The 25000-nt window shown below is 36.3% G+C and overlaps 2 protein-coding genes across 2 annotated transcripts in view; both read left to right on the forward strand.

Annotated features, from left to right (window-relative positions):
• Positions 1-23800, forward strand: part of LOC122804576 — a 51964-nt gene extending 28164 nt beyond the window's left edge. Inside the window, exons 3-7 of the mRNA XM_044074524.1 lie at positions 7523-7888; positions 12598-12957; positions 19552-19953; positions 21632-22034; positions 23695-23800. Of these exons, the coding sequence (XP_043930459.1) occupies positions 7523-7888; positions 12598-12957; positions 19552-19953; positions 21632-21948 (1445 nt within the window). The 3' untranslated portion in view covers positions 21949-22034; positions 23695-23800. The remainder of the gene's footprint in view (positions 1-7522; positions 7889-12597; positions 12958-19551; positions 19954-21631; positions 22035-23694) is intronic.
• The window catches only part of TNFAIP2 (TNF alpha induced protein 2), a 101171-nt gene continuing 99894 nt past the window's right edge, over positions 23724-25000 (forward strand). The window contains exons 1-2 of the mRNA XM_044073585.1: positions 23724-23811; positions 23919-24095. Of these exons, the coding sequence (XP_043929520.1) occupies positions 23724-23811; positions 23919-24095 (265 nt within the window). The remainder of the gene's footprint in view (positions 23812-23918; positions 24096-25000) is intronic.

Raw genomic sequence — 25000 nt, forward strand, 5'->3', positions numbered from 1 at the left:
ATATAAGAAGAACTTTAACATTAATAGATTTTGCAAATAGGAAAAAGAAAGATTTAACACTTATTAGCCTTGATATAAGTTCAGCATTTGATTCAGTAAGTTGGGACTATCTGTTTACCTTAATGAAGTGCACAAACTTCTCGGATGCATTTGTAAATCTAATTGAACATTTATACAAAGGAACGTTGGCTTATGTTAAGGTAGGAACATATGTTTCACAAAAAAATACCCATTCTTAAAGGTACAAAACAAGGATGTCCACTTTCTCCACTATTATTCACTTTAGTAATGGAGCCTTGGGCTAATTTGATCAGAAACAGTACTGACATAGAGGGTTTTGAAATAGATGAAAATACAACATCCAAAATTCAACTTTTTGCAGATGATGTTCTAATTACATCAGCAGGATCTAATTCTTCTATACAGTCTCTATTTGATAATATGATGAATTTTAAAAGTATTTCTGGTTTAATATTCAATGAAGAAAAAACTAAAATACTACCTATATATACACGAAAAAATGTTCTCATTAGTGATTTTACTAAATATGTACCCAATTCAGGTCAGATAACTTATTTAGGTATAATACTATCTAAAGATATTAAATCTATTATATATAATAATTATAATACCTGTTTTCTTAATATACAAAATCTTTTAATACCTGGAATAATATGTTTTTACTATGGAGGAGAGACTTACAATTATTAAAATGATAATATTCCCCAAGATTTTATACTTAATACAATCAATAATACTTCCACCTACAAAAATAATTATCAAGAAACTGAACACACTAATGTTAAATTTCTTATGGGCACCTAATAGACCTAGGATTGCATTAAAGAAACATACTAATAGCTGGTCTCAAGGGGGTATTTCTTTTCCTGACTTTAATTTATATACTATCTCTTCTATTGTAAAAGTTATTACTTTATTAATAGATCAGTCATATGTCACAAAATGGAAAGATTATTGGGAGCTAATTAGTATACACTTCATGAAAATCTCCTTAACACATAAAAATATGATTGTAAATAACTCCATGTTATGGTTACTAAAGGAATTTTGTACTTCACCTATTACACCTAAACATATGGTTTGTTACCCATTAAATATTATTATTAGTTATCGTAACTTTATATTCATGCACCCTAAGTATAGTGAATGGAATTTTATTGTATTTCCTATAATGTATACTCAGGGTATGCTTTCGTCATCTACTTCTGAAGGAACTCATTTAGCTATAGATAATGATCTAAAGTACTGGTATCAGTTGACATCTGATAATAAAGTTAAAAATCTAGATTTCTTAAAACAAGAATTTGATCTAAGAGAAACTTGCTGGTTAGAGGTTCAGACCTTTAGACAACATCTCATTAATAAAATAGATTTAATGTCTATAACTGTTAAAGAATCTATTCCAACACTGATTGATTACTTGATATTAAATTTACAACATAAAGTTTCTGATAAAGGTAAACGTTCATACATACATAAAGTTATCAGACAAGAAACTTTTTACAGTGTAGATTCATACTGGAATTATTTCACTTCTATTAATGGGGACCCACCAAATCAACAAGATAAACAATATATATTGGAATCTGCTTATAGAACTGCATCTTCCATTGTCTGGAGACTTTATACATGGAAATTTTTACATAGATCTTTTTATACACCTTTGATGATGAATAAAATAAATAATAAAGATAATCTATGTAAGAGATGTAATGTAGAAATTAATGCTGACTGGGCTCATATGTTTTATGACTGTATAAAATTGAAAGAATACTGGAAGTCAATTAATGAATTTTGCAGGCTCTTTTACAGATAATTTAATTATTTCTAAATCTCTTATATTATTCAACACACCTGTACCTCAAAGTGTTAAAAGGTTAAGCTTCCCTTGTTATGGTCTATTCTAGCAGTGGCTAGGAAAATAATAACTAGAAATTGGATTTCAGATACACCTCCTTCGTTCAATGAATTTAAAAATGTTATGAATATAGTGTGCCATATGGAAATAAACACAATTAGGACTAGAACAAATAGAAAAACATCTTATTTTATTGTATGGGATAATTTACAAAATTTGTTAAAAAAATTTTAATTTCAATAGCATGGTATTTTAGTTTAATTAATTGATCTGATTGTAGTGGATGTCTTTGTAAATACTTTAGTTGTTTTGTTGAATATTTTAATAATACCTATTTTTAATTACTTGTATAAAATTGTTATGATATTTCTCTTATATGTTAAAACAATAAACCTGTTTTGAAAAAAAAAAGAAATGTCTCAGCAGGAATATTGTGCCACAGAAAGGATTTGTTTCCTCCAGAGAGAAACCTGATGCTTCTTGTTGTGAGCTTTCTACATTTCATATTTTTTTGCAGTTAAACATCAGTAACTTAACTTGCTCATTTAACATCATGATCAGAGTAGCTCAAAGCCTGTCAGTCTTCAATGCACCAGCTCCAGCAAGTTTCTCAGGTTGAAAGTTACCCTGCTAAGTTATGTTGAAACACTTCTCCTATATCTCTTCAAACTGCAAGTGGCCTGATACACCAACTGGATAAAACACAGCCAAAACATCATTCTTTGGAAATAATTATTCAAAAAATAATTTAAAGGACAAGTACTCCTCCACTGTCCATTGTAAGGACTTTGTCACCTCACACCCCCCCTAACTTAAATATATTAACAATATGGTTACACAGCTGCAGAGAAAAGTGAAAATATAACACACATTGCATCACTGCTGAAACACAAATAAAAGGTGCACTGGCATCAATTTTCTACATCAAACACTACTCACTAAGTCAAACATTCGTGAATTATAATTAGCAAACTGAAACTACATCCTCTGAAGTCTCAGTCTGTAGCCATAACCAGCTTTAGGTAGCAGCAAACCCTGCTTTCACTGGGAACCCACCTGGTCCTGGGGACCTCCCAACCACAGCAAGTTGTCTTATTCTGATATTTTGTGACATATTTGTTAAACCAACAAAAGCTAGTACAGCAATATTGGTAGATAATAATAACTCCTACTTATATCTCCTTTAAAATTGAAAGATATGTTTGATTATATTATCAGTGTTTTGTCAATTAGCAGACTTCACAATTTCATTAAATGTTTTACCACTGACATGATGCACTTGGCTTCGTTAAATTATGCTGGTGGACATTCTCTCCACTAAAACTAACATCATAGCATACTTAGGCACCTGAAATACCTGTGGCTGGAAGCCCCCCACAATCATCATTGACTGTGTGGTTCCCACAAAAGCTGAAGATGGTTAGGGAAACAAGGATAAAAAAAATATTATTAATTTTCCATTTATGCACTTTATCATAAGCAGGATTGTGATGTGGCCGTGTTAGGATAAAGCTGGTAATCAGTGAATGAACATGAGAAAGGTAAGCACTAGTGATCAACAGCCCAGAGTGACCATTCTCAGTGCTTACCTTGGATCTTAAGAAGAGCTGATTCTTCCTATCTCCAGGGATGATTTTATCTTTCATGGAGTTTTATAGATACAGGCAGAATACCAGATATTGAAACAATGCAGCAGGTACAATGGAATTCCAGTTTCTTGAAGGTGAACATGAAGTAAGTGTGTATGGTGTGTGTTTAAAAACATTACTGATTTTTTTTTTTATCTGTGCACACACGTACACACACACACACACACACACACACACACACACACACACACACACACACACACACACACACACACACACACACACATAATAATGCCAGACAAATCCGATACATAACTGGGTAGCAGTAAAAAAAAAAAATAAACAAGTAATTATATTTCAACAGTGACAGCAGTTACTGGATATACATGACTGTGACCATATGAACCTCTATTTCATCCCAATAGAATAGTCTGAGGGATGCACAGACAGTGACTATGCTTTTCTTTGGGGTAGGAAGGAAGGCAGCATTCCCAGATAGGATTTGTGTATCCTCACAACAGTTGTCTTCTTAGTTAATTGTGGGCTGCTGTTTTGTTGGCTTTGAATATTAAGCCTTGGGTACAACTTATGTCTTCTTTGAAAGAAAAAAGGTAAAACTGAAATTCTTTTCTTATTTATGATTTTTGATTAGGCCACCATTGGATTAAAAGGTTGGCAAAACACATTCCAGAGCATCTGTAACCCTCTGGCTTTTGGGGCCCTGGCATAACTGAGTCATTTCTTAAATAGTTGCTAGTTACTCTGTGCTGTCTTCGCCAGGAAAGATATATTAAAAGGATGCACGAAAAACTAAAGTTAATTAGCAGGATTACATTTCTTTCCTTAATCATAATTTCTATTCAAGACATCACTGGATGAAAAGGTTGTGTAAAAAGGAAAAAAAAAACATTAAAATGCACTTTGGAACATATAGAAAGTAATAGGTTTTGAAAAAAAGTGAAATATGGCAAAATGTAAGACAAAAGTAGTGTGCATGGTGTGGGGAGCCCAAGATGTGGGGAAAACGGAGGAGATCCCTAGACGATTTGTGTGTGTGTATGTGTTTGTGTGTGTATACATGAGTGAGGAGGGGGGTGGGGGCTCAAACACAAGGAATTGCCTAGGGCACTATTTCCCTAAGTCTACCCTGTATGATTGTTGCAACTAAATGTCAGTAAGTGTGAATGTCCCTTTGTGGGATGAGCCAACATAATGAGGTACATAGGCTTGTTGTAATGTAAGACTATTGTAGCTACAGTTCAGTCTCTGCGTACTACTTCTGAAACTCTACAGCAGGAACTAAAAGATTGCTTGGGAGGAGTGGAGTGACCGGGTGATTCTTAGACTGGAAGTGTCTAGGATGACCACAACTTGACTTTTGCTGGGGGCCCCCAAATGCTAACACCAGCCTGCCTATAGCATAGTACAATAAACAAGTAAAAGTGTTTATCATCTTAGTCTGTATCAGTGAAAAATGTTGGAGTTGATTTACAGCATAATAAATAACATATGCATCACAAAATCTATGACTAATACCACCTAGTGAAAACTAAAAACTGCACTGAGTGAGTGGTTTGCATACACAATTTTTTGTTTGCAAGATCAGGAAGTACTATGTCATTCCTTCTTTCTGTGCAGTACAATGAATACTGGAGCCAAAGAGAATACATTAAAAACATTTAAAATTGTACTTATCCATTTTTTAATCACATCCTACAAAGTAATTTAAGAGTCATCTTACTGGATGAAGACTTCTGTATATAGATAATCACCCCTTTTTCAGATGGCTATTCCCTTTTCCAAGCATCACTACATAGACACAATCCCTAGCAGATAATATTTCATGTCTTAAATGATACCCCCTAAGAATCCTAACACTCAGTCTATTTTTGCAGGCCCACTACATTGTAACAAGTAAACAAATTAAACTAACTAACTAAATGCACATGCCTTAAAAAGTAAAACATAATCTGTAATAAAATAAAAAAAGATGCTAAATCCTCAACTCCCCTTCCCCTGGGGAAAAAAAAACTCAGACTCAGCTAAGGAAGCTAAAATGTATATTCCCACAAGACACACCTTCGAGCCAAAAAAAAGATAGAAAAGCAAGCACTACCAACAATTATTAAAATTGTTAAAACAATAACCTAAAATTATTTTATATTCCTACACAATGCAACCATTCATTAAAAACATATGATCCACGTAATATTACTCTATAAAAATATAAATCTGCAAAACTGTATAAATGAATGGAAAAATTTGCACTGTAGGGATAGTGAAAGATCACAGAATGTGTTCAGTACCCTTATGAGACGTTATGTATATTCAGACCCCATATATTCCAGATCTCTCTATTGATCTATGCACTGTGATTTCACATTGACATTTTTCAGCACACTTCACTAAATCACAAAATACTGACACAATAACCCCCAAAGTGAAAAGTAAATGCAATACAACATTAAGCATGAAAATGGAGTTCTAAAGAATATGCTATGTGTAACAGAAATGCAGAGGTAAAAGCCCCCACCCCCTAATTATTCTCATTCTGCAGTCATACAACAATACAAGTACAATACCCAGGTTTATCTGAAATATGGCATTGCAATATTCTCTGTGATTGTGTGATGTCTGTGTAAGAATGATAAAATAGTATGGGTGGTGTAATGTAAAGGAACATCGCTACAGAACTGCATCATCACTACTGGATACGCAGCTCTCCATTAGTTCCTTTAGTTCTACTCCACATATTTTATTTTCAACCTAAGAGTATATGCCCTCTTTCCCACACATCTACAGATACAAGACCTGACTCCCAGATTACCGCTTACTTCTCAATATTCATTGCTTGTAAACATGTTTAAAATCATGTTCTATGAAACTGAACGTGTCTTTTCTGACTAATACAGTTATTGCACTTGGGACTAGAGCATAATGTGTGAAAATAGCATAATTTGTATATTTATAGCCTGAGGTTTTTATTCATGTTAATTAGCAATCTCAATTCCATTCAGATTCCTCCTCTACTCCTAGCTTTCTTCAAAGTGGGAATGCTCATGCTCTCTTCCAACCTAACTCCCTGTAATATCTACGTTTACTCTTCCATCTTCGATTTCCACGGTGGTGCAGTGGTTAGCGTTGTCGCCTCACAGCAAGAGGCTCTCCCATTCGATTCTTGGCTGGAGCACCTTCTGTGTGGAGTCTGCATGTTCTCTCCACGGTCGAGTGATGTTAAAGACATGCAGGTAGGTGCGAGCATGAATGGGAGTGCCTTTGTTGAAGGTTGGAGGTTGGGCTGGCAACTTGGCACAGTAAAATCCACTGCCAATCATGAGCAGACTGGAGTTCCGTGGTGGCAACCCCTAACCGGGAAAAGCCGAAAGAAGGCAGACTGTTCCATCCTCTCTACTAGCTTTCACTTCTTCAAAGTGGGAATGCTCTTGCTCTTTTCCAACACAAATCCCTCTATTATCTACATTTAATCTTCCATTCTCTCTGTTAGCATTCTCTGATTACACTATATAGTGCCAACCTACTCTTGCAGATATTCTGTACTCACAGCCTTTCCCTGCTTGATTCCTCTTTTAAATTTAATGCAAGCTTGTCAATATTTAATTTTCAGCAATTTCTTTATTTGTTAAATTTTCACTCTGTAAATGACTCTATGATTGTAAAAGTTGCAAGATGTTATTCTATAAATACATTTTTAATATGGTATTGCTTGCATGCTGCTGATGTCTTCTTTGTTTTTTATGTTTGTTGTTGTAGAGCTTTTCTCCCCGGGCCTCCACTGAAAATGGGCTCTTCTTGGCCCAGTGGACTTTCACTGTCATCAAACTGAAATAAAATAAAAGAAAAGAAGGGATCACAGGGACGGGATAAGTAGCCTTTTTGTGAAAAACAAAGAAAAAATATGTGCATGTTATTTTCCTTTTAAGGCCCATATTTATTTCATGTGTGTCCTTTGCTACTCAGAAAAGTCAGAAGATGAAAATATTGTATAAGAACACATGGATATTTAGTAACATAAATGCATCCATTTCTGTTTCAGTTAGAACAAAAGAACACTGGTCAAATTCATTGCCTGATTGTTCAAATGGAGATATGACCTGCCAGGTACACAAAACCGTTCAGCATAAACCAGAAGACAAGACAATTTCTAATGAATATGAGGCCACATGTGAAGGTACTTCTATGACATTGGAAGAAGTAATATATATGTCTAAGAAAACATGTAAAATATGCAGATTGAGTGGAGCAATGTTTGAAATACTGGAAGGAATTGCAACAATTCCAAAATCAGTAATGAAGAAAAAAGACATAATGAAAACATCACTGCAAGATATAGTTCCAGTAAACAAAAGCAATGTACGTCTCAATGACAGTAGCAACAACGCTGCCACAGTTCTGTTTGAAGGTATGTTTATAGCAGTCTCTTTTAAAAACTACTTTTTAATGCCTTACATTAAGTAGCCTGGTTGGCAGAAGATTGTTCACATGTTGAAGCTTTAAGCGTTGCTTACTAGCTGAAATATTATATTTAATCCTGAATGCCACATTGCGAAATGAGTACTGAATTACTTGACAGTGTGCAGGTAATAAGAAAAATCGGGGACGTGATAATGAGGAAACAACGTTGTAGTGGAAATCAGTGCATTGCCAAACAGAGCACAATGGTGAGATATCGTAAGAGATGATATTGTGTGACATCACTGGAATGATTAATTGGGGAGAGGCTCATGGGCGCTGGAACCATAGAGCGAGGGGAGACGGGAGCCCCCCCCCACTTTTGCAGATCATCCATACCTCCCAACTGTCCCATATTACAAATTATTTTCGTTTTCCACACCTCCCAACTGTCCGCAATGACATCATCTCATCAGTTGAGCTTGCGGCACGTATTTCCAGGTTTCCGGATGGTTTTTGCAAGCAGGAACGGACAGGATTTATTTTCAGAAGCTGCCTGCTGCCGGAGGATGGAGTCTGTCAGAATGAGTAATCTGCTGCCGGAGGAGTCTGGACTGTATTTGCAGAGTGTGCGTGTGTGTGTGTGTGTGTGTGTGTGTGTGTGTGTGTGTGTGTGTGTGTGTGTGTGCGCTCTAGAACACGTATGTATATGCATGTATGTTGCTAGCTACATAGATAGATAGATAGATAGATATAGATAGATAGATAGATAGATAGATAGACAGATAGATAGATAGATAGACAGATAGATAGAGGGATAGAGTGTACATGCCACTGTTTCTGGGTTACCACTTTGATCATTGTTTTGATTAGTATGTTCAGAGTACTCTGGGTTTTATTTCTGTTGTTAGTATCTTCTGCTTGATGAAACAAATCAGGTGACAGACATTGGCTATTTCTAGTGCAAATGGTCCCTTCAATGATTTGTACTCTGTTCACATCTGCTGTGTTGTAGACACAAGTATGTTGCTGCTGTGCTTTTTTTACTCAGCATCCAAACCACCAATAGCTTCATGCCACATGTTGTCATATGGATCTGAAACAACTGATTGCATTTTTACTAAAACACCATATGATGCAGAAATACTGATTAGTTTATATTTTAATGTACTGTCATTTTCGATTGTTAGATTTCCTTAGATTTTGTGTTGCCATTAATTCCAACTCTTTCACTTATATTAACACATGTGGTGAGTCTGCTGGTTTAAATTATGTGACTACATTATACTCAATATAAAGTACATTTACAGTTCACATCTGTGGGATTATCAATGTTCCCCAACTCTGGAAGCATTCTGAAACAATGTAACATCTCAGGTCATGTCACTCTTCATTGCTGCCTACATTCTGACACACTGGACTGTTCTGACTGTGTTCTAGTTGCCAGACATGAAACACTAATGTTTTGGAATAAGAAATGCCCAAGCCAGGGCTGCTGGTTAGCACATCTTTGCTGAATGAGGAACATTGCAAAAGACATATGCCGCAGGGATGCATGTGCTCATAAGTGCATGAGTGTCCCATGCACATACGCAGCAGTAGTTTACACTTTTATTTATACTTCTGGGAAAGGAGTGGCTTTGTTAACAGACCAATATAGATGTTTAATGTTTGTATATAATTCTGTTTATAGACTGTAAGTAATGAAAGCATATTATGTCAGTACCTACAGAAATTAATAAAGTGGGTATTGAAAACGGATAGTGGGTGGATTTTACAAAAGGCGGTAATGTTATTTTATCTTAATTAAAATCTTTGAGTCCCAGTTTCTTTTATCTGATAATTCCTTTCTCATCAATTAAATCTCAACATGTGTCTTCCTGAGGACACAGGATAGCTTCTCTGGAGCATTAGAGAGTGGTACTTTAGCATCTAATGATTCATAAGGTAAGCTGAAGTTAAGAGTTCAAAAGAGTTCAGCATTACCATTATCAGTAACAGGTCTCTGGACAGTGGTGTGTAACTGGATCATTCATTCCACTGATGGTATGGCATTGGCCATCCATCCTCCTAGCTGAAAGACTGGACTTAGTCACTGGCTTTGGTATCTAGTATTGATTATTTGGCCTTCTGTCATGAAGATAGGAATATGTAATTCTCTTTAGGAAAGAGTTATTTGGTTTAGGGAATGTCAATAGCCTAGCAACATGTTTCATGCCATAAGGATAGTTTGTGGTTCTTATTAAGTTTACATATTGCCTCCACATGTCTAAAATGGTATACATCAAAAACAGTTTTGTCTGTATCCAGGTCTAGCAGCTTTTATTAGTTCTGCAGTTACTTCCTAGCATATGCTGAGGCATAGCAGGGGTGTAGAAGTAGACTGTTATCATGGAAATGTTCTGAATAAGGCAGTTTTGTCATAATTGGTTAATGCATTTTTGTTTCATTGCCTACTGGAAAAATGTTCAAACAATACATTTAAAATGCACTATAACTTAAGTCAAACAAGTGTGCTGTATTATACAAGGAATATAATTTAATATAATCAGGAAGGTGAATCAAGGAATGCATGCATGCATGTATGCAATGCCCTAAAAATGTGTTTGAAAACAGCCCAGAGGAAAGTGTGAAAGGCTCAAAATCATGGGCAAATTTTAAGCTTTGCTCTTGTTACCAAAGCAATGGATGAAGGTAAAACAGTTCACACTACATTACCTTGATCTGGCCAAGCCTTTTGACACAATCCCCTACTCAGGTGTAGTACAAAAGATGAATAAAGTAGGAGCAAACACTTAGATCACCAGCTGCATTGCCAGCTTGGCTCACAGGATGCAGGAGATCAAAACAGGGGAAGAGACCAGTCATCAATGGCATCACCCAGGGTTCGGTGCTAAGACTTTTTCTGTTTGGCATATACATCTCAAAAGTAAAAGGAAATACCAAAGAGCTTTAGCCAGCTAAGTTTGCGATGACTGAAAGCTAGGAGAAGTTATTGAATCCCCAAAATGACTTAACCATCTTGCAGGAAGGTTTGTCTCAAATAATAACTGGTGTCAAAATCATGACAATGCCCTCTGAGAACTGATCCAATTGTTTGACATTTGGGAACTTGTGTGTACAGTGACCTAACTTTTGACCAACATGTGCCCAGAGTCATAAGAAAACATTTCTATATTGCACAGCTTATAAACAAATTGATTGTGACTAGATCTAGAGATGTTGTTGTACCCCTTTACAAAGCTCTCATTATGTCAATCATTTTGCATAATGCCCACTTTGGCATGTATCTGTCCAGCCCCATGCAACAATTTGAATACCTTCAGAGATACCTTACTAAAAGGATACAAGTCCTAAACAATAGGTCTTGCATGGACCACCTCAAAGATTTATTACTATACGCAGTATCCTACAGAGTGCTTAGAGGTGACGTGTCTGGCATACAAAGCAACCTCTGACATAATACACATGGACCTACTAAACATCAGCAAGTCAAATGGCATCAGACATACTCAGTCCAGGTATCTAAACTGAATGTTGTGGAGAGATGGATATATATCACAGAGGCTACTACTGTTCTAGAACAGACTAACCATAAAAATAAAGCAAAGCTCATCCATCCATATTCAAATGCAACTTGGATCTAAGGATGGGTAATAGAAAATGTACTCCAGGATTTCCTCTCATGCCATAATAATGGATAGAGTCAGTTCTTAAATGCTGCATCCCTTACATGGCCCCTTCAAATTATCTATGGTATGATCACAGTTGTTCTCACTAGGGCTAATATCCAATTATCAGCCATGGGGATAGCTAAGACTAATCAGAAAATGTTAATTCAAGCACCAAAATGAAATTGACTAAGTTTAAAATGTCCTCCAAGTGAACCTATGTTGTGGTAGCAAAAAGTTATAAAAAAATTACCCTTTTTAGTTCACTAAGTGCCCCTGTCACCCTCCACCCCCCAGTCTTTAACAGCTTCCGGTGCCTATGAGCAGGCTGGTTATAGAACTGTGGCTGAATGGATCAGGAAAGGGTAAATGGAAGCATCCAATGGAAGTCAAACAGAAAATGTAAGTGTAAATCAAGACATACTGATTGACATGGAGTTGGAGTAATGGAATACATTAACAGTGAAATGCCAGAGTGTAGATATGTGAAATTGTGAAGAGCAGTGGAAGCATCAAAGGTCTAACTGCAGCTCTTGGAGGTGATAAATGAAACACTGCTTTCCACCGGTGTCTTTGTTGTACTGTACTATATTTTAGCAATAATCAATGAATGGATGTGCGTAGCACAGGATTTTCTTATTGCTGTCTTGGTTTGATAATGAAGTAAAAAAGCCAGAAACGAATTCATAAAAACAATATATTTTGCATATATATATAGTAAACTTCTTGAGTCACACAGATTAATGGAAACAGTTTAATTAAGATGAGTCATCGAAAATGGATTTCCCATATAATTCACACATAAAATATAATATTTTACCAGATGATGCGTAAACTTTCTATTGTAAAATTGAAAGTTTAATATGTATGTGAATGCCAGTTACAGAGTATATGTGCTTGGAAAATGTGTAAATGATTGGCTCAGGTGTAGTTTCTGCATTTTACAAAGGTGGATAAGATATAGGACATTTAAATGTAAAAAAAAAATACATCAGATATATAAGGGTCTGAGAAGACTGTAATGAGATGACATCTATGTGTGTTTAAGGCAAAAAAGAACACAGATCAGCCACAGTGTCAGATTTCAGAACCAGCGATATGACCTGCATATGGCAAGATAAGAACCAGCATACCCCAGATGAGAAAAGGACTGCTAATGAAGAAAGTGGCTCCAGGGAAAATGGTTCTTTGACAGCAAAGAAATTAGGAAGCGGCCCTGAGGCAACTCCTGAAACTCCAGATCATGACAGGAAGTCTCCGTTGTTATCTGATGCACCACATGGAAGTAAAGAACTCTCAGGAGATAAAAAGAAAAAGAAACATATACAAAGAAAGATATTGAAGGCTCTTGGAATTGGGAGGCCTGATAACAAATTAGGAGGAACTATAAACTCCCAAAATGAAAACAGTAAGTGTTGTCATTCTGCTGGAAAGTATGAGTCTTTATTAATGTCATGTAAAATATTTGCAAGGGTTCCTGTTTGTATTTCTTATCCTGACTACTTGTTACCAGCTCACAAAGCCCCTAGATCCTGAAAATGATCATCCTAACAACTCAGAATTTTAAAACATCCAAAATAAGACCAAGTAAATGAAAATGGTAAACTAAAGTTACTTCAAGACCCATTCATCAGGGGACTTTTTCTTTTACATCCAAGCTTAACATAGACAGCAGAAATCCAGGGTCCATTCATGATTTCTAGACTCTGTGTGAAGTTTGTATGTTCTGTGTGTATGTGTGTCTTTGTGTGTGTGGGGAGGCTATATTCTTCATAGGTTCATAGATTTATAGGAGGTTACTAGGCTAATGGCCCTAGAGCCCTTACAAGCCTAGGCATATTTATCCTGAGTTGTTGGTGGTTAGGTGAGTGAAGTTTGCAGAGGTAAGGGTCTATGGTAGTTAATGCTGACTTCCTCTGTTCAAGACGGACATGGGCGCCACCCCAGGAGTGAATTTGCGGTCACCCATCCATTGAGCTAGATTGCATTTGAAGACGGTCAGGGAGGGGTTTTGTTTTGTGTGAATTTTAAGCTTGTTCCAGAGAAGTGGCAGTCTCTGGGAGATGTATCTGTCTCTCCAGCATGACCTGTTCATGTCAGAGACTAGGTTAAGATCCCTCAAGCAAGTGACCCTCTTGCAATTTGATTTATGAATGTGTAGCATTTCCATCAGGGCTGGGTTAGAGACTATCCTGTAAGTCAGGCACAGGTTACCCCTAAGCAACATGTAGGAGACAGAATACACTGACATGGCTTTCAGTATTTCCACATAAGACTTGTTTTGTGTACCCTGTAATTTCTTGGTGAGAAACCTCTGTGGTTTCTGGTCTCTCCAGTTGTTGTAGGTGTCTGGTGAGGTACATGCAAAAGGGAGAATTGTACTTAATTAATGGTTTGATGAGTGCTGAGTATAATGAAATTGTAACATGCTTAGGTCTAGATCTAATACCTTTACTTATAAGATGTGTCACATAGAAAGATTTCTTTACTACTGTGGATATGTGGGGGGCAAAGTTCAGATTGCTATCAACCTGAGTACCCAGATCACGTACCACTGGGTCTACACTTAGAGTGTGCTGTCTATATTGTAATTAGCAGGGATGTCAGCTTTCCAAAAGGGAATAATAATGCATTTTTTTTTGCATTTAGCTTTAATCTGTGGCTTTAGCATCAATTATTTGTCAGCATTAACCTTGTCAGTAGTATATTAACATCATTGAAGGACTCAGTGATTGCTCCCAATTTGAAATCGTCATTGAAAATGGTCAGCCATTGGCTGTCCAAGTTTGTCTAGACTTCTGAGAAATAAATTCTGAACAGTAAGGGGCCCAGCACAGAACCCTGTATTACACCACTGGTGACTGGTGTTTTGCTAGATGTGCAGTCACCCACTTTGACAGTATTTATCCTGTCAGTGAGCCAGTTGGGTACCCATCTGGTAATATAAGGGTTAATTCGCAACTGGGAGAGTTTCTCTATAATACTTGAGTGTGTGTGGGGGGTGTAAAATGCCTTGGCTAGGTCAAAATAGGTGGTATACACTGTCTTTCCCACATCCAGGGCCTTGGTGACTTTCTCAAAGAAGTCAACCATATTTAACAAGCATGATCTACCTTTAATATATCTGAACTGGGTTGGGTCCAGAGTTTTGAGGTTACCTATGTCCTTGTTAATAAAGTCCATAATGATTCTTTCCATGGCCTTGCAGATGAGGTGAGTCATGCTTATGGGCTTATAATGCCCGGGGTTGTTGATGGTCTCCCTTTGTGCAGAGGGATTACAGTTGCTGTCCATCATCCCACTGGAACATAGCCATTTCGCAGGCTGTGGTTAAAAGGGATCCAAGTGGGTCTGCTAGGTCATGTTTTAAGTTGTTTTAAAGGTAAACTGGAATGTTGTCTGGTATCATTCATGCCATGTTTTTGACCTTGGACAGCACTGAAATTACCTGCTCTCTTGAGATAATAGGATGAGGAATTGTGTCAGGTATACATTTGGGATGACTGGAGAGGAGAGGAGGGTGAAGTTTGCTCCAAATCTGTCAGCTAACAGGTTGGCTATTACTTCCAGTTGAGTATGGGTGGTGCCATCCATAACCAGTTCAGTGCATAGCTGGGTATTCCTTTTTGGATTTTGGATGTAGTTAAAGAATGCCGTGTGGTTGTCCTTATCTAGAGAGGCTATTTCTGCTTCATAATTAGCTTTGGAGGACTTGACAAGATCTCTGGTTTGTTTGTTTAAGCAAAAGATGGACTTCTTCCTCTGCTGAGCCAGTTCCTTCTTGTTATTGGACATTAGCTTATTTCTCTTGTTGTATTTGCATAGCCTGTTTATACTAGGGGTCCACCAGGATGACTTGTTTTTCAGCAATAAATGATTTTATTCTATTTAGGTACAGTCATTTCTATACAACTGCTGAAGTGGTTATACAAGGCATTAGTGTATACCTCTGCATAGTAGTCCATGTTATCTGTGCTTGAGGGGGCTTTCTAAACTTCTTATACCATCACTTAGTGGAAAAAAAAGTGACAAAGACAAACTGCGGAAAATACAATAGGGGGCAATAACATTAAAGAATTATTGCAAAGAAATCAACCTAGCCAACTTTTTCATAGAGCCAAAGGTTGTTTCAGTTGTGGAGCATGTAATTGGTGTTATGTAGTGCGCACAGGGAACTCCTTTAATATAGGCCACAAAAAATATGAAATCAATAGCAAAATAAATTGTGAAACTAAATCCATTATATATGTGGCTTTCTGTGTTTGTTGCCCGGCTTTCTACGTCGGTAAAACTGACAGAAAATTCAGGGAGCGCATATACCAACATTGTTACGCTATTAGGAATAATAAAAGTGAAAATGCTCTAGCGAAACATGTAGAGACCAACCCTGGTCACAACTTTGTTTTTATGGGAATTGACTGTTTACATAGATCTATTAGGGGTGGACCCACTTCTCTCTTATAAGAGATTTTAGAACTGGAATGGCAACTTAAGCTCGATGCCTTTAACCTTCCAGGATTAAATGAGAGCTGTAATATCGCCCCAGTTTTAAAATATAGATCTTTTTTGCGCTAAATAAGGTGGTAGGCTATAGAAATTTGTAGAGAGGATTTTTTATTCTTATTTCATCATTCATTTTATTCATTATAGACTTGTTATCATTTATTAATTTTCACATTTTTAATATATTTGTATTTCATATTGTTATTCACATTGCCTTTATTGGTTAAAAGGTTTTACTTTTATAAATATAGAAAATGCTAGTGACTATTTACATGTAAATGTGTTTTTAAACATAGGGAAGTGAGGTTTTTATTTAATTTTCTTGTTACACCTTACTTGTTTGTAGGTGCTCTCAGTATAAAACTGCTTGGCGCCTTTTTTTACTGTGTTCTTTGCCTCTGAGGAAGCTACTTTACTGAGGTAGCGAAAACGCTGTTTTTTCATTTTGGAAATAAAAGTGCGTTAAGGCTTTGGTGGCTTGTTTGACTGCTTGGTGCTCCTACAATCGTATCACTTAGTGGAAGGTAATTTGTCTTTGAAAAATGCTTAAGCGTTTTGAGCTTGATGGGGTATCTAGTCTTATAATTACATCGAACAAGATTGATTTATGGTCTGATCTTACCAGGGAGGACTTCATATATGGGGGCAATGTCCTCCTATGTTAATCAGTACTATGTCTAGGACATTTAAGCCTCTTGTGGGTGTGCTGACTGGCTGTTTCAGAGCATTTGCATTGACAAAGTCCAAGAACCTCTGAGCCAGCATGTTTATGATTGTGTATGTTTTCCAGTCAATGGTAGGATAATTAAAATCATCTATTTATAAGGTGAAGGGCTATATGGCAAGTGACTCCAGTAAGTCCAGGTATGAGGTATGCTTTTCCTGTTTCATAGTGGGGGACTTATAGCTAGCTATGATGTGGTAGGGAGCTTTGCCTACAGTTAATTGGATGTGGAGTAACTCAATATACTGTTTGACCAGTGTCTTGAGGTGTACTTATCCTTAATGAAGATGGATGCACCTCCTTCTTTGGTTCTTTCTTGCTCAGTTTGTGTTCTGAATGTATGGAAGGCATTGTAGCCCTTCATGGCCGGGGTACTTTCTGTGCCTTTGAACCATGCCTCAGTGGCTGCACAGACATCAGCATCTTCCAAAGTGAGGAGTGCTTCCAGGGAGTTCAGTTTCTTGTTTGGACTCCTAACATTTAGCAGTAATACCTTAAGTTTATCTAGAGAGGATTTTATTATGTTGGTAGTTAGTTATTTTGACACTGCATAAAAAAGGCACAATAGGGGTGGCTAATGCTTTTGCCAGTAACTGAAAGCCTAGAGGAGAGAGGTGCAGACCATCTCTAGCAAAGCAATGTAGCCTGTTGATCATATCTTCCCAGTCCGACAGGTATTGAATCCCCTTAGACTGACACCAGAAGCTAAGCCAATTGTTAAATTCATTCATGTTTTGTTTGTATTGTGGCATCATCCTTGGAGAAGGTAGAATGCTGCTTAAGGCTAGGCTTATACCTGCCTGCAGCATATAATCGGAGAGCTCAGTTGTGTCTCCCTTCATATAGTCCAGTAAGGTACATTGCAGGTCATTCACACCAACATTGACTATGGCAAAGTCATACCAGTACTTGTGGTTGAGTGACCTGAGTGCTTGAATGACTTGACGGTCAGGTGGCTAACTGTAACCCACTCCTTATTAGCCTGGTGAAGGGGAACATCCATGTGTCTCATAATGGAGTCATCTATGGCCAATACATTAGATTTTGTGGTGTTATGTCTTATAGGCCTATCTGTTGAGAACAGGTGTGTGTGTTATTATGCTTTGTGGTTGTTTTTTGCAATGTTATTTGTATAAGTGGTTTCTGTTTGGGAAGCCTCTGATCTTTTGGTGAGTTACTAGTGAGTAGTTACTTCTACTTTCTAAAAACATGCAGATTGACTAGTCCATCTACCCTCTATGGCCTGGGTCATGGCTGAAAAAGATCTGTGATAAACAGTTCACTTATTTGGATAATAAATAAATAAAGTAAAAAACATTATAACATTGATTTAACACAGTAATGGAATATATATCTCTTGTACTAAAAAAGCACGAAATAAGCGGAGTGTGCAGGATAAATTTTGGTTTAAGAATGAAATATGAAGGACTACGTCAACATGACACCCAGCATTACCACTTATATGTTCTCATACCTATACAAATGCAAAATGAGGCAACTGACTTATTAACTGCTTCAGTCAAATGAACACTCAACCCTCCTACTCTTAAATTAAAAGGATTCCCTTGTGTTCGTCTTGAAAGCCTCATATATAAGTACTTAGTTATCATGAACACATAGCTGTCATTTGTTAGCATTATAGGTTGGCCACTTGGAAGAAAAGCCATTGTTTTTTGGTTGAAAAATTAAAGAGTTAAATAATTAGAAGTCTCCTTACAGGCTGTGAACTGTAGACCATAAAAGTCACTCCAGAAACTAACTTTCGGGATTGAAAATAGAGTCTGATCTTAACTAGAAACCATTGTCCACACTGCATTCTGAATGTAAAGAAGAACAGTTAAACATGTTGAGGTTTTAAATCTTCTACAATAATTAAACATACACTGGCACTTTGGTTGACTCTTCCTTCATATATTTTTTGCTTTATAGCAGACACTAAACAGTAATGGTTGAGTCTTCCTTCATATGGCGTTGTTTTATAGCAGACACTAAAATGCTCGGATACTTTTTAGAATGTTGTTTTTTTTTTCCTTGTGAGGTTGTTTGCCTTGGATTTGAATTACAGCATCTAATGCATTTGTGACGCAGACACAGTATAATCTGAAGCCACAGTATAAATGTAGGCAAAAGGTGGTTATTAAAGTTTATTCAGAATTGCGGTTTGGAAAAGGTAAATTTCCCTACCCCAGAAATTGTGCAATCTTGCAAACCTCTCGAGCACTGATGTAGCCAACTAAATTTTGTCAACTAAACAGAAGTCAACCAAAGAGGAATGCGGTAAAATTAGTTCCCCTTTATAAATACGTGTCTATATCTATCTATCGATCTATTTCTCTCTCTCTCGCTGTATATATATATATATATATATATATATATATATATATATATATATATATGTGTGTATCTATATATCTATACATAAATACATGTTACATATCAGTGACATCATTTTCAGTCAAAAACTTTAATGGTAAGAGTTTAATAAAGGCAAGTCACATAAAATGAATGTACAGACACTACACAAATAAAATATTCTGTTTTTGCATAAACATAAGCTATTACTGAAAAAGAACACAATGTGAATCTGTGTTTTTGTCAACAAGAATGCACGCCTGAGAAATGTTTTTTTTTTTTTTTTTTTTTTTAATGCTTGGTCAAATTGTAGTATTTCCATTTAGAAAGCTTGTGTTCATAATAAGGAAAAAGTTTCAAAATTGAAATGGTTCACTTAGACTGACTAAATGCAATTAATCATTAAACTGCATTTTGTTTCAGGCAGAAACAAAGAACAGAGTCTGACCACGATGTCACATTCTACAGATGATAATGTGATCTGCACACAGCAAGATGAGAACCAGCATACATCAGATGAGAGCAGCAGTACCGAAGAAAGTAGCACATGCGAAACTCGTTCTTGGACCCCCCAGAACATAGGAAGTAGTCCTGAAAAAACTATCAATATACCAAACAGTGACAAAAGGTCTTCACTGTTACTTGGAGTACCATCTTTAACAAAGGCACTGTCAGACGTGAAAAAAAAGAAAAAAAAGATAAAAAAGAAGATACAAAAGAAACTGTTCCAATCACATAAAAATGCACTTCCAGATGATAAACTAGGAAATGCTGACAGCTATCAAGAAGAAAACTCCAACAAAAGTGTTGCAATCCTTTTAGAAGGTATGTTTACTTTTATTAGTTTCATGTAGAAAATGCTTACAGTAGCATTATTAATCCAAGTTTATTAGACTTACTGAGCTGTTAATACTGAGACCCCACCCCAAAAAAAACATAAGACACCAATAAGCTGCCTTCCAGTAGGTTAGCACTCAGCCATCAGACTCTTGTGTTCATAGGATTCATAGTCTCAACAATTAATCATTTAGTTATACATAGTTTTCATATGAGAGAAAGGTTAATCTTTACAGGTTAAAAGTCAGACAGTTAAATATGTGAGTTAGTAATTTCTTTACAAATATAGCATGTGCCAGTTACAGTTTGTCAGTGTAGCAACACAATTTAACCTTCAGGATTAGAAATAGAGTCTGCATTTCAAAGACAATGGCAGGTAGCTGACCTCATTGTGTTTTATATATACACACACACACACACACACACACACACATATATATATATATATATATATATATATATATATATATGTATATATATATATATATATATACACATATACATACGAACTGATGGTGAATTTAAGAAAGAAACAGTCTGAAGGAAAAAGCCAAGCACACTGCACCAAATAAACAACAAATTGGAGAATAAAATAAAGAAATATATTAAAATGTGGACTGAATATTTAAGTACAATATTACAGAATTATGGTAAACAGGTTCAAGCAGAGTAAATGTATACAATGTAGAATTAGTCACAGTAATACATTCATATACAGTTATACAGTTCAAGAACAGAGTACAGAGAAATTGACAAATAAATGACTGCTACACACTGTGATGCCCGTGCACTGGCCGAGGAATCAAGGAGCCTCAATCTTCATCACTACAAGCCAGTGAGGGGTGTCCACATTGGGAAGGATAAAATACACACACAGTAAAGTACAGTTTCCCTTAAGAGCACACAGATATCACAGTCAATCTGGGGATGGTTTCTCCCTTTCCCTCCAGATCCCCAATAAGACTCCTCACTGGCACAGCTATAGGGTACAGATCTCAACTGAGTAGTTAAACTAAAACCTCCAGTGCCCTCTCTGTCCAACCAGTGCTTTGTGTCCCTGCCCAAGTAGCTGACACACTCACACACATTGAGATTTGGTTTATATACAAACACACATATACACTCCTGGGGAAGGCTGGCACAGGTTCTTCAGCTATGACCCCATCTGCCAGGCTATAAGGTACTAATCACTGCCACCAAGTATTCTTATCAGCCACTAAAAAGGCCCTTACCAAAGGGTGTCCGTACTGTGAAATATTATTATCTGATTAGTAAATATATATATGTGTGTATCTATATATCTATACATAAATACATGTTACATATCAGTGACATCATTTTCAGTCAAAAACTTTAATGGAAAGAGTTTAATAAAGGCAAGTCACATAAAATGAATGTACAGACACTACACAAATAAAATATTCTGTTTTTGCATAAACATAAGCTATTACTGAAAAAGAACACAATGTGAATCTGTGTTTCTGTCAACAAGAATGCACGCCTGAGAAATGTGTTTTTTTTTTTTTTTTTTTTTTTAATGCTTGGTCAAATTGTAGTATTTCCATTTAGAAAGCTTGTGTTCATAATAAGGAAAAAGTTTCAAAATTGAAATGGTTCACTTAGACTGACTAAATGCAATTAATCATTAAACTGCATTTTGTTTCAGGCAGAAACAAAGAACAGAGTCTGACCACGATGTCACATTCTACAGATGATAATGTGATCTGCACACAGCAAGATGAGAACCAGCATACATCAGATGAGAGCAGCAGTACCGAAGACAGTAGCACATGCGAAACTCGTTCTTGGACCCCCCAGAACATAGGAAGTAGTCCTGAAAAAACTATCAATATACCAAACAGTGACAAAAGGTCTTCACTGTTACTTGGAGTACCATCTTTAACAAAGGCACTGTCAGACGTGAAAAAAAAGGAAAAAAAAGATAAAAAAGAAGATACAAAAGAAACTGTTCCAATCACATAAAAATGCACTTCCAGATGATAAACTAGGAAATGCTGACAGCTATCAAGAAGAAAACTCCAACAAAAGTGTTGCAATCCTTTTAGAAGGTATGTTTACTTTTATTAGTTTCATGTAGAAAATGCTTACAGTAGCATTATTAATCCAAGTTTATTAGACTTACTGAGCTGTTAATACTGAGACCCCACCCCAAAAAAACATAAGACACCAATAAGCTGCCTTCCAGTAGGTTAGCACTCAGCCATCAGACTCTTGTGTTCATAGGATTCATAGTCTCAACAATTAATCATTTAGTTATACATAGTTTTCATATGAGAGAAAGGTTAATCTTTACAGGTTAAAAGTCAGACAGTTAAATATGTGAGTTAGTAATTTCTTTACAAATATAGCATGTGCCAGTTACAGTTTGTCAGTGTAGCAACACAATTTAACCTTCAGGATTAGAAATAGAGTCTGCATTTCGCAAGACAATGGCAGGTAGCTGACCTCATTGTGTTTTATATATACACACACACATATATATATATATATATATATATATATATATATATATATATATATATATATATATATATACACATATACATACGAACTGATGGTGAATTTAAGAAAGAAACAGTCTGAAGGAAAAAGCCAAGCACACTGCACCAAATAAACAACAAATTGGAGAATAAAATAAAGAAATATATTAAAATGTGGACTGAATATTTAAGTACAATATTACAGAATTATGGTAAACAGGTTCAAGCAGAGTAAATGTATACAATGTAGAATTAGTCACAGTAATACATTCATATACAGTTATACAGTTCAAGAACAGAGTACAGAGAAATTGACAAATAAATGACTGCTACACACTGTGATGCCCGTGCACTGGCCGAGGAATCAAGGAGCCTCAATCTTCATCGCTACAAGCCAGTGAGGGGTGTCCACATTGGGAAGGATAAAATACACACACAGTAAAGTACAGTTTCCCTTAAGAGCACACAGATATCACAGTCAATCTGGGGATGGTTTCTCCCTTTCCCTCCAGATCCCCAATAAGACTCCTCACTGGCACAGCTATAGGGTACAGATCTCAACTGAGTAGTTAAACTAAAACCTCCAGTGCCCTCTCTGTCCAACCAGTGCTTTGTGTCCCTGCCCAAGTAGCTGACACACTCACACACATTGAGATTTGGTTTATATACAAACACACATATACACTCCTGGGGAAGGCTGGCACAGGTTCTTCAGCTATGACCCCATCTGCCAGGCTATAAGGTACTAATCACTGCCACCAAGTATTCTTATCAGCCACTAAAAAGGCCCTTACCAAAGGGTGTCCGTACTGTGAAATATTATTATCTGATTAGTAAATATATATATGTGTGTATCTATATATCTATACATAAATACATGTTACATATCAGTGACATCATTTTCAGTCAAAAACTTTAATGGAAAGAGTTTAATAAAGGCAAGTCACATAAAATGAATGTACAGACACTACACAAATAAAATATTCTGTTTTTGCATAAACATAAGCTATTACTGAAAAAGAACACAATGTGAATCTGTGTTTCTGTCAACAAGAATGCACGCCTGAGAAATGTGTTTTTTTTTTTTTTTTTTTTTTTAATGCTTGGTCAAATTGTAGTATTTCCATTTAGAAAGCTTGTGTTCATAATAAGGAAAAAGTTTCAAAATTGAAATGGTTCACTTAGACTGACTAAATGCAATTAATCATTAAACTGCATTTTGTTTCAGGCAGAAACAAAGAACAGAGTCTGACCACGATGTCACATTCTACAGATGATAATGTGATCTGCACACAGCAAGATGAGAACCAGCATACATCAGATGAGAGCAGCAGTACCGAAGACAGTAGCACATGCGAAACTCGTTCTTGGACCCCCCAGAACATAGGAAGTAGTCCTGAAAAACTATCAATATACCAAACAGTGACAAAAGGTCTTCACTGTTACTTGGAGTACCATCTTTAACAAAGGCACTGTCAGACGTGAAAAAAAAGAAAAAAAAGATAAAAAAGAAGATACAAAAGAAACTGTTCCAATCACATAAAAATGCACTTCCAGATGATAAACTAGGAAATGCTGACAGCTATCAAGAAGAAAACTCCAACAAAAGTGTTGCAATCCTTTTAGAAGGTATGTTTACTTTTATTAGTTTCATGTAGAAAATGCTTACAGTAGCATTATTAATCCAAGTTTATTAGACTTACTGAGCTGTTAATACTGAGACCCCACCCCAAAAAAAACATAAGACACCAATAAGCTGCCTTCCAGTAGGTTAGCACTCAGCCATCAGACTCTTGTGTTCATAGGATTCATAGTCTCAACAATTAATCATTTAGTTATACATAGTTTTCATATGAGAGAAAGGTTAATCTTTACAGGTTAAAAGTCAGACAGTTAAATATGTGAGTTAGTAATTTCTTTACAAATATAGCATGTGCCAGTTACAGTTTGTCAGTGTAGCAACACAATTTAACCTTCAGGATTAGAAATAGAGTCTGCATTTCGCAAGACAATGGCAGGTAGCTGACCTCATTGTGTTTTATATATACACACACACACACACACACACACATATATATATATATATATATATATATATATATATATATATATATATATATATATGGGTCACCTTTAAAATCCTGAAAGCTCAAAATCCTGAATCTCAAAATCCTGAACACAAAATCCTGAAAGCTCAAAATCCTGAAAACTCATAATCCTGAATCTCATAATACTGAAAAACATACAGGACACCAACACTGATGTGTGATTGTGTGGACATTCGGGGTAGGGAGCAGGTCAGGTAAGTGTGCGATTGTGATGGATGTTAGGGTTAGGGGCGGGTTAAGTGAGTTAGGGTTAGGGTGCGGGTGAGGTGATTGTGCGATAGTGACAGAATTTGGGGTTAGGGGCGGGTTAAGTGAGTTAGGGTTAGGGCACAGGTGAGGTGAGTGTCGATGGATGTTAGGGTTAGGGGTGGGTTAAGTGAGTTAGGGTTAGGGTGCGGTGAGGTGATTGTGCGATAGTGACAGAAT

This window comes from Protopterus annectens, chromosome 6.part0, assembly GCF_019279795.1.
Source record: "Protopterus annectens isolate FY-2018-M chromosome 6.part0, PAN1.0, whole genome shotgun sequence".
Classification (NCBI taxonomy): Eukaryota; Metazoa; Chordata; order Ceratodontiformes; family Protopteridae; genus Protopterus; species Protopterus annectens.